The following is a 10915-nucleotide window of genomic DNA, read 5'->3' as shown; positions in this document are numbered from 1 at the left end:
CCTGCCTCCATGCCTACCTTTGAAGAGAGGAGGTTGGCCATTTATAGGCGCTACTTTCAATTTAGAGAGAGAGAGAGAGAGAGAGAGAGAGAGATGATCCAGAAAAGAGGAGCAGGAAAGCGAGGCAGGCTGACCATAATCTATTTTTCCTCAGACATTCCTATTATGTTGGCCTGCCCTTGCATGCGTCTCTTTTCAGGCAGCCCCTCTGAAGCTTTTTGTTCCAGTGTCAGGTGTAGCATGCATGCTGAGACCTTCAAATGGACTGTTTGTCCTGTTCATGTAGTTAAGTTACATTTGAACAGTGGAAGCTGTTACTGTTCAAGTGTCGAGAGAAATTTGTATGAGCAGATGAGAGGTTTCAAGGGATGTATTGTGAAGGTGACAAGTTTACAGTGGTTTTACGTCAACTTGGGAAGCCCTTTCTCTTTCTACTGTTATTTCCTTTTTCCCTTTTCATTCTGTCTTCCACTGTCCCCTCGTTAGGTCACGGCGAAGTTTGAGTGTTACGTATCTTTCGGGCCTTGTGGATTAAAGTGCCATCATGCTTGAGACAAAAAAGTTGGAGTGGAAGGATGGCAATTTACTGCAGACCCTGCTTTGTTTCTTTGCTTTATTTATATTTGTTGGTTCTTAAATTTGACCACAATACAAATTAACTTATGACTAACTTAATTTCTACCTCCAGCTACAATTTTGAGGCTCAAAGTACCTTACCGGACGTTTTCATCTATCGTCCTTCCTCTCCAAGACGAGAGCCTCGGTGTAATGCGTTTATTTGCTCGATGCTCCTCAAGATTGGTATCACCATCAAACAGCTCCAAGTTATCGACTCTACTTGGATCCTTCGGATGAAGGAAGATTGGGCATATGGGTCGGTTTTGTCCCTATCTTTGCCGAGCTAAAACTCCTATATTTGAAGTGTTTGGTCCATCACTTTGAGTTATGCATGTCGCATGGCATTGGACTAATCCACTAACTGTTCCTTAGATTCGAGTTGAATCGATTGAGGGCGACATGAGCTATCTATAAAGATTGTTGTTCGATATGTTGGGACCTCCTTCTAGAATCACATTTATTATCTCCAAGGTTCGTCGTTGTGTGATGTTCAAGAAATGATTTGATCAGGTTCGAGCCTGAGGTGAAAGCAATGTGACCCGAATGACATGTCGAGAAATCGAACTAGAATAAGGCGATTGATATGGAGATGAAGTGCCAAGGTAGAACTCCCAAACTCTCGATGCAACGCCAAAGTGCTCTCAAAGGACTACAAGTAATATTGATGTCGGATTTTCTCGATTCTCTTAGATGCTTTAGTCAGCATAGGTATGAAATGGATTGTTTAGGAGCTTAAAATAAGTCGAGAGAGAGAAAATGACCTACTATTTACACTAAAGGCCTCCTAATCATTTGTAGTTAAAGTAGAATTTAGGGTGACATCACATGTACAACGGAAGAAGCGAAAACAAAAATCCCATAATTTTCCACGGATAAGAAGGTTTCATCATCGTGCAAAGATTGGTGTGCAAAAACTTCCGAAACCGAAAAACTACGCACATGAGAAAGATTGTGTTACCTAGGAAGATCGTATATCCTTGAATTCCTATATATTTGTGGGAGAGAATGAAGGAGGTCAACTATCATACTCTTTAGCGGTGATCTACACATCTTGTCACCTTAACCCTAATGGATCCTACTATATTAGGTATTGGATCTCTATCTAACTACCTAAGCCTCTTAGATTAGTGGGGGTCTCTACCCAATAATCTATTATTAGTTCTTATTAGATCTCATATATAGAATCCAATAATTCAGGGGCTCATTGGATATGGCTCCAACGGATATCTCATATCTGAATCTCTACTCATCGCAATACCTACCATATATGTGTGACCCTCTAGGCCCAATATCGAGCTAGCTAAGTCATATCTGTCAGAACTCCTTCTGGCTCAGTAAATTATTATCTTCGTAATAATTTACTTGACTCATCGACTACAGACATACTAGGCCACTACGTCGTAGTCCCTAGATGATACAGGGGAATCTAATCCTTTGGACTTGTCTCTTCTTAGTTACAATATATCTATAGTCCCTCATCTATCTAATATCTCAAAAACTATATATCAGACATAGTGCTGTTAGACCCATATAATTTCTCCTCAAATCTTGCTCTAATCAAATTCTTTCTCTCAATCCAAATGACCCTGGTCATAGATTTGTATATGCACGATTGTTCGACGCATCGTCCTCTCTTGTGGCCTCTTGCTCAATCGGTCAGTTGACTCTACAATTCCGATGTCCTTGGCACAATATCCGCTCTTCTTGACCTGATGCCCGAATCTATGACCCGAAGCCTTCTATCGATACGTTGATCGATCCTCCGGCTCGACGTCCAATCTTCCGACATGTTCCACCGGCCCAACATAATTCTTTCTGCTTTAATTGTCTCATCCTGATCGAGGCATCCTGGGTTACTAAAAACACAGATTAAATCATAAACACTTATCAATTGGTTTCATCATCAAAATCTGAGATTCAACAATCTCCCCCTTTTTAATGATGACAACCAATTAATGACGGAGTTAAACTTAACTCTCGAAGTATAAACAAACTCTTCCTATCAATATGTCATATTGATAGAACCTTGAATTCAAGCTGAATTCAAGTCTTTGTAAATATTCATCATGAATATTTGCAACACATCATCATGCATAACATGATCATACTTTTCCCCCTTTGTCATCAACAAAAAGGAGAAGTATAACTTTCAAATATAATTTCAAATTGTTGCGATATAATCTCTAGTTTTATCATCATGCAAGCTACTAATAATTTTGAGTTTTATAAGTTTATAAATTTTGCTAGATGTATAAGTTTAGTATGTTTGCTTTCCTTTACAATGCTCAAAACTAGCAAGTTTTTGAAAACCACAAGATAGCACCATTTTTGCCTTTTCTTAAAATGTGTAACTTAGCAGAATTCACAAGAAAGCATCATTCTTTCTTCTCTTTTGAGAAGTGCAAACTTATCAAATTTGCTTTCTAGCAAGTTTTGCTCCCCCTTTGTCATTGTCAAATAGAAGGGAAGAATACAATGTTGTAATTCTTTTCCCTTTACAACAATTTTCAAATCATGACAAAGGTAAATAACAATGATGAAAAATTAAGTTATGAATATCAAAATAATTTTTCATCATGAATATTTCATCATTGTATGCATCATCATCATAAATTGAAGTATTATATACATAATACCAAATCATCATATATATAAAATATAAAATTATCATTACATACATGATTCAAAATCATCATTCTAGAGTATCATTTTAGAAAATGATAAATATTGATTTGACATTAAAAAAAAAATCATAGTGTTGCATGCATTTTTATCTAAGGGAAAAATCATAGTGTTGCATGCATTTTTATCTAAGGAAAAAATCATAGTGTTGCATGCATCATCCCAAATCATTTCACGGCATACAAGCTATAAATATAAAAAAATCATGTCATGAAAGATAAGACCACTTGAATACTAAAAGATATGATTTATATAGTAAATCTATTCTTTAAATAAAATACCAAGAATAAAAATCATAGGTGTACAAAGAAGAGATCTTGAAAAAAAAATCTCAAGTAATAAATCCAAGAACTCATATGAAAAATCAAGATTCATTTAGAAAATTCATGATTCATAATAAATCTCTCAAGTTATAATCAATTCATGAATACCGATAGAACATTCATGATTCATTTGGATAATTTTTCTCTTTTGTAAATGACAAAAAGAAGTATATGAGATATAAGATTTTGATTCATAAATCTCAAGAATATGTGAAAGATTTGGATAAAAAGTCATTCAAATTTAAGTCATCAAAATTATTTTCATGGTCCAAGAGATTCATAAAAATAGGTTCATTAGTCTCTTCTTTTTGAAAAGTCGATAAAGTAGGGAAAAATAAAATTTTCAAAGAGAAACCTTTCCTCTTTTTAGTTATTACAATTCATGCGATTTATTTTATTTATGCCAAATAAAAATATGCATCAATATTTAAATAACCGAAAAAGCCACTTTCATTACCGTAAAAATCGATAATCCATAAATCTCAAGAATCATCATGCATAATTTCGAAATTTATTAAGCATGATCATTATGCGTCACTTCAAAACATGGTTTCTAAATATTTAATATTTTTATTATATAATTACATCATTATGCATCATTGAAATTGATTTCATCAAACATAAAGCATTTTCCACCAAGATTATTTTGTTTGTTGTAGTCATACATTTTTCTTTTTAGGTGAATCCAACTTTTCATGCTTAGTTTTCCATATAAAAGCTATGCATCATCATTAAGCATGATATCAAACTTCTTAATATTTCCATTAAGACATCATGGTTTCAATCAAAATTGGAAATCATCAAGATACATATTATTTATTCTTGAAAAACATACATAGGATCATTAGATTTAAGTCTGACATTTTTATTCATTTATCATAAAACATATAATTTTTATGATCATTTTCAAAATTACTAGAATGATAAGCATGATCCTAATTTTTTAATATTTTTATTATATTATTAAACATATAATTTTTAAGAAAAATAATTAAACTAAATTAAAAATAACTCATTAAAAGTATTATGTAATTTCGAAATAAATTAAGAGAATTTTGTTTACCTCGTCGTCAAATATCGTTAAGGCTTAAGTTTGTCACCTCGTCTTCGGATGAGCTTGATTCGTCCCAATTTGTGTTCCTTTTAAGTTTGTTTTTATTTTTTTATTGTTGTTTCATGAACTTTTTAAATTTTATGAGGAGTTCAAGTTCACCATCACTTGAGCTTATGCTCGAGTGATCTTCAATTGTTCTAAGTTTGAAATCATTCCTGTTCTTTGGAAGGTGGTTTTCAAGTTCTTCACATGTATTGCACGATATTTCATAGGTCATTAGAAACTTGATAAGTTCTTCGATAAAAAAAAAGTATTCAAATTTTTTTATTCTTGAATGATCATTATTTTCGAATCTCAATTTCTAGAAAGCGATCGTAAAATCTTGTTAACAAATTCAAAATTAGAAAAGTATTTGCCAAGAGCTTTTAAACCAATGATGACATCTATAAAACAGGTGTAAATGTCAATAATGGTTTCGCTCGACTTCATTCGAAATAGTTCAAAATCGTGCATTAAAAGATTGACCTTCGAAACTATTAATCTACTAGTGCCTTCGTGAGTGGTTTCAAGAATATGCTAAATGTCGAAAGCCATTTCGCAAGTAGAAATCCGATTAAACTCGTTTTTGTTTAAGGCACAAAATAGCACGTTCATAGCTCTAGCATTTAAAGAAAAAATCTTCTTCTCAAAATCATTCCATTTGCTCATTGGTTTAGAAGATTTTTTTAAGCCATTTTCAACAATACTCCGTAGATTTAAATCCAAAAAAAGCAAGAAAACTCTCATTCGAGTTTTCTAATATGTGTAGTCTATCCCATTGAACAAAGGAGGACGAATGAGAGAGTGACCCTTTTGAAAGCAAAAAAGAGTCATTTCTCTTGGGTATTAAACTAAATAAGAAATACGAGGCTCTGATACCAATTGTTAGGAAAAGAGTCGGCACTAGGGGGGGGGGGGTGAATTAGTGCAGCGGTAAAATACGTCGGTTCTGAAAACTTTTCGTACGATAAAAGCCAAACTCGGAAATGCTTAACTTGAAAGCATGTTCATAAATGTATTGAAGGCAGTAAGCAAGTAAAATGGTTTGCAGTAAAGTAAATTGCTTAAGACGAAATGCAAACTAGATTTTAGAGTGGTTCAATCATCATGACCAACATCCACTTCGTCGATTCCTCTTCCGTCGAGGCCACTAGCATCCACTATCAGTCTTTCTTCAATAGGCGAAGACCAATCACCTTTTACACTCTTTTTCTCCTTTTCACAGGTTTAGGATATAACCTTTACAAGCACACACACTCCTCCTAAACAGAATTCTAGACTTAGACTAGAAGAGGGGATTTCTCAAGTGATTGCAACAGTGTTTCTTCACTTTTAAACTCTCTATGCTTATGTTGTGTTAACAAGGGATGATAGGGGTATTTATAGGCTTCAAGTTGATTCAAACTTAGAGCCTAAAAATATCTCATCCCAGGTTTCCTAGGTCCGAGCGGTAACACCGCTTGTGCTAGGCAGTACCACCGCCAATGTCAGTTTGACACTGACACTGCACTAGGTGGTACCACCGCCTAGCAACCTACCACTATGCAATACCACCACCCAGACTGACAGTACCACTGTTTGGCACCCTGCCAAGGGCGATACCACCGTCCAGACTAGCGGTATCACTGCTTGATATAGTTTCAGAGACTGTGCCACAATGATGTCACTTCTTGGGTCATTGTTTGGGCCTTTCATTAGGCCTAACCCAATCGTTACATGGGCCCAACTGGCCCCTAATTAGGTTGGCCCAAATCCAAACCCAATTATGTGCTAATTATGAAACTTAAGGCATACACTAAGCTAAACAAGTCCCTAGGTCTTGGTTTCTTCCGGCGAACTTCCGACGATCTCCCGGCAATGTTCCAACGGACTTTTGACAAGCTCCTGGACTTCTTGGCTAGTTCCTGCAAAACTTCCAACGAATGTCTGGACTTCTGACGAACTCTCGAACTCTCGAACTCCCAACGAAATCACGTCCTTGACTCCGGGACTTTATTTTGCTTCATGCCTTACTATTGTAGTTAATCCTGCATATGTAAAACACACTTTGATCTAGACAATTATTACTAAGCATGAATCATATTATCCGGTATATCATTAGTCCATTGATGCTTCGTTTGATTCTAAGGCGCATCGTCCTCTCTTGTGGCCTATTGCCCAATCGGTCAGTTGACTCCGTAACTCCGATATCCTTAGCGCAATATCCGCTCTTCTTGGCTTGATGCCTAAATCCATGGCCTGAAGCCTTCTGTCGATACGTCAACTGATCCTCCGGCTCGACGTCCAATCTTCTGATATGTTCCACCGACCCAATATGATTCTTCCTGCTTTAATTATCTCATCTGATTGAAGCATCCTGCATCACTAAAAATGCAGATCAAATCATAAACACTTATCAATTTGTTTCATCGTCAAAATATGAGATTCAACACTATTTTAGTATTGTTATATATTTTTTTTTTTTGGTGTAGTCTCCTAATGGCACTAGTCCATATTTCAATAACGAGTAACCTTTCTCTATCGCTAGATAGAGCCGGTGAGATTTAGTTTTAATATTATTATATATTTTTAATAAAATCTATAACTATTTTTGACTTATAATTTGATGGATAAATAGTTGTGAAAAGACGTTCCTTTAAAAAAAAGTCCATGACATAATAAGATTAATCTCTCCCACACAAACTCTCCCACACATATAAGATCAGAGTAAATTAACATTTTATAATCTCTCATTTAAAGTTTGATTTTCTAATCAAAATCAATTATGCTTTAGAACCAATTTTTTCTTGGTACCAATTAATTATCGTATAGAATCAAATTTATGCATGGTGCACTTGAGGTATAAGTTAGTGATGGTAGTAATTTCGGACTTCTCACTATATCCAATTATAAAAAAATTTAATATTATTTAAAATAATCTGATTCTACGAAATAATTTTGAATTTATCGATTCAAAATCACTAACTTAAAATGCTTAAACACAATACGATGATACACCTATTTAATTCTTATAAATCAAAACAAATATTTTTTCAGAACCCTTGAAGGCCATCCATCCATCCCATCCTCTACTATTTGATCATTGTAATGTGTATTCTACCAGTAGTTATGTTGGCCAGCTTCCTTGCTAGTACATCTTTTATATGGAGCACATTTTCTATAAATATTCAGAATTATTGATGATAGTGGCACATTTTAGTTTATTTTATGAGAAAAAAATTAATTAGTTATATATAATATGTATGTGTGCCTGGTCAAATTTTAGTTGATTTTTAAATAACCTTAATTCATTTAATAAACCTAGTCCAACCAAGCCCCAAATTGTGGTGGGATCAACAAGGTTGAACCAAACCTTCTACCTAAACATTCTAATGTTAAATATCATTTTTCTATTTTTTTATGTTATATATTGACTATAAAAAGAAAGAATGCTTCTTAGTAAGATTAAGTGGTTGGCAATATTTTTAACAGATTTATCCCTTTTTTCGATATAAATTTTTTTCATTAAAATCATATAATTCTTGTATAATTTCAAAAACAATAGTTAAGTAAATACTTTCTTTAGATGGAAAGAATATTATGCATTATGCTCTGATGTTTTGGTATTATTATACTGCTATTATGAATTAGGTGGCATTGATATGCAAATCGCAAAGAGTTAGGGATTGATATGCAAAAGAGTGTCTTTATTTATTTCGCCATCCCATGATTCATTCTATTCACTCTGCCCTCGCAAGGAAGTAAGAAGAAAGGGTTCAGGAAAAGCGACAAACGCTTCGTCGGCATGAGCTGGTGGTGGGCAGGCGCCATCGGTGCGGCGAGGAAGAAGCTGGATGACGATTTTTCCGCTGCTGCCCCCAGGCACCAGAGCGTCGCACTCGTCATCGGCGCCACCGGCATCGTCGGCTCCTCCCTCATCGGCATCCTCCCGCTCCCGGACACCCCCGGTGGTCCTTGGAAGGTCTACGGCGTCTCCCGCCGATCCCCTAATCCCAACGTCGTCTCCTCCTCCGCCTCCTCCGACAGCGCCGACATCAACCCCATCCGGCACATCCAATGCGACGTCCTCGACGCCGCCGACGCTGCCGCCAAGCTTTCCCCCCTCTCCGACGTCACCCACATCTTCTATGTCGCCTGGGCCAGCCGCTTCACCGAGGCCGAGAACCGCACCGCCAACGCCGCCATGCTCCGTAACGTCCTAGCCGCCGTCCTCCCTTCCGCTCCCAACCTCCGCCACGTCTGCCTCCAGACCGGCCGCAAGCATTACATCGGCCCCTTCGAGTCAATCGGAAAAATTTCTGCCCACGACCCGCCCTTCCACGAGGACCTTCCCCGACTCAACGTCCCCAACTTCTACTACGACCAAGAAGACATTCTGTTCGACGAATTGTCCAAGAGGGACGGCGCCGTAACCTGGTCGATCCACCGCCCCGGAACCATATTTGGCTTCTCCCCGACCAGCCTCATGAATATAATCGGTACCCTCTGCGTATACGCGGCCATCTGCCGGAAGGAAGGAGCCCCTTTGAAGTGGTTCGGCAGCCGGACCGCGTGGGACGGCTTCAGCGACGCGTCCGACGCCGACCTCATCGCGGAGCATCAGATTTGGGCAGCCGTCGATCCCTACGCCAAGAACGAAGCATTCAATTGCAGCAATGGGGACGTGTTCAAGTGGAAGCATTTGTGGGCGCTGCTGGCGGATCAGTTTGGATTGGAATCTGTCGGGTATGAGGGGGAGGAGGGCCGGTTCAAGCTGGAGGACGCCATGCGGGAGAAGGAGTTGGTATGGAATGAGATTGTGGCGGAGAATGAGCTGGTGCCGACGAAGCTGGAGGAGGTGGGGACTTGGTGGTTCGCGGATGCAATTCTTGGAGTCGAGACGCCGCAGCTCGATAGCATGAACAAAAGCAAGGAGCACGGTTTCTTGGGGTTCCGCAACACGCTAACTTCTTTCAATTCTTGGATTGATAAGATGAAGGCTTTCAGAATCGTTCCTTGATGCCTCTATTTCATGCATTCCTTGTGGTTTAGTTTGGTTTGCACATGCTGTGGCCCGGCATCAGTCTCTCATCATGTTCTCAGGTATTGTTGTTTCGGTTCTTGCCAGTTCTTGTTATCGTCAAAATATTGCTGATTTGATTATGGAATTGTACTTCAAACAATAAGAAACTACGGAAATAAGCAGGCCTTATTGGTGTTGATCTCTGGTTTTGGAGGTTATGTTGTATCTATTAAAAATATTGTTTCCTGTTGGAAGTCATAGCTTGTAATTTATATCAGACACTTTTCCTTCAAGAAAATATTTTACTGCATTGTTTATCAGAACAAATTACCTATTATAATGCTCATCAATTCCTCTCAAGTAGTACTGTACCACTACATATATGCATGTATGTATGTATATATGTATATATACATATGTATATATGTATATACAGTTCATTCCCTGATATAAAGAAATCCAGTGTCAGTCATCTTCCTTTTTAGAATCTAGCTCTGCAATGTTTTAAGTACAACCAATGCAACTTGAATAACTTTCTTCCTGAACACTAGCATGGCTTGTAGGGACTACATATTGCCTTGGATCATTGTCTCATCTTTTGTTAGATTACTTTTAAAAGCATCATAGGTTTGTCCCTGAATGTTCCAACTTTTGATGACCAGTAATTGAGAATGCTTGGTTCTTAAGGGGCTCTAAATTTTGCTGACAGGTAGTTGAATACTTGTAAGTTATTTTTGAATAGGTTATTTATAATTGGTAATGTTTGGGGTCCTTCACTCTAAAGCCACATTGACTGGTACGAATACTAGCATGTGCATACAAGATGCATTAACCCCCAAAAGTAAAAAGTGTGGTAAATATAGCTTTAAAGAAAACAGAAAATTTTGGAAGAAAAAGAAATCTAGGAGTTGGGCAATTGCTAGTGAAAGGAAAAAGTCTTCTGATTGTATGTTCTGCTATCATGCCAATCATGGACTGCAGAGTAAACAAGGGAAGAAAAGTTTTTTACTTGAGTAATTCTCTATTAATTTTTTTAAAAAAGTAATTGGAATACTATTTTTGCTATTCAGCTTATGTACTGACTCCACCATTTTCCATGCAGTTTATTGTTATGGTGGTGTGAGTTTTAGTAGACCTTAATTTTTCTATTATAGGAGAACATGTCACTTAAGAATTAGCTCTCTTGTAAGCATATCT

The 10915-nt window shown here is 37.2% G+C and overlaps 1 protein-coding gene across 1 annotated transcript; it reads left to right on the top strand.

Moving 5' to 3' along the window:
- The first annotated feature begins 8427 nt into the window (after window positions 1-8427).
- Window positions 8428-9921, top strand: LOC135615375 (3-oxo-Delta(4,5)-steroid 5-beta-reductase-like). The gene has a single exon (XM_065113789.1). The coding sequence runs from the start codon at window positions 8501-8503 to the stop codon at window positions 9713-9715; it is 1215 nt and encodes a 404-aa protein (XP_064969861.1). The 5' UTR covers window positions 8428-8500; the 3' UTR covers window positions 9716-9921.
- Window positions 9922-10915: the final 994 nt, after the last annotated feature.

Source organism: Musa acuminata, chromosome BXJ2-6 (genome assembly GCF_036884655.1).
Source record: "Musa acuminata AAA Group cultivar baxijiao chromosome BXJ2-6, Cavendish_Baxijiao_AAA, whole genome shotgun sequence".
NCBI classification, from domain to species: domain Eukaryota; kingdom Viridiplantae; phylum Streptophyta; class Magnoliopsida; order Zingiberales; family Musaceae; genus Musa; species Musa acuminata.
Note: the sequence above shows the minus strand (reverse complement) of the source record. Positions and strands in the feature narration are given on the sequence as shown.

Bases quoted from the DNA above. Each gene is read 5' to 3' on its own strand.
- LOC135615375 (XM_065113789.1), top strand. From the start codon at position 8,501: ATGAGCTGGTGGTGGGCAGGCGCCATCGGTGCGGCGAGGAAGAAGCTG.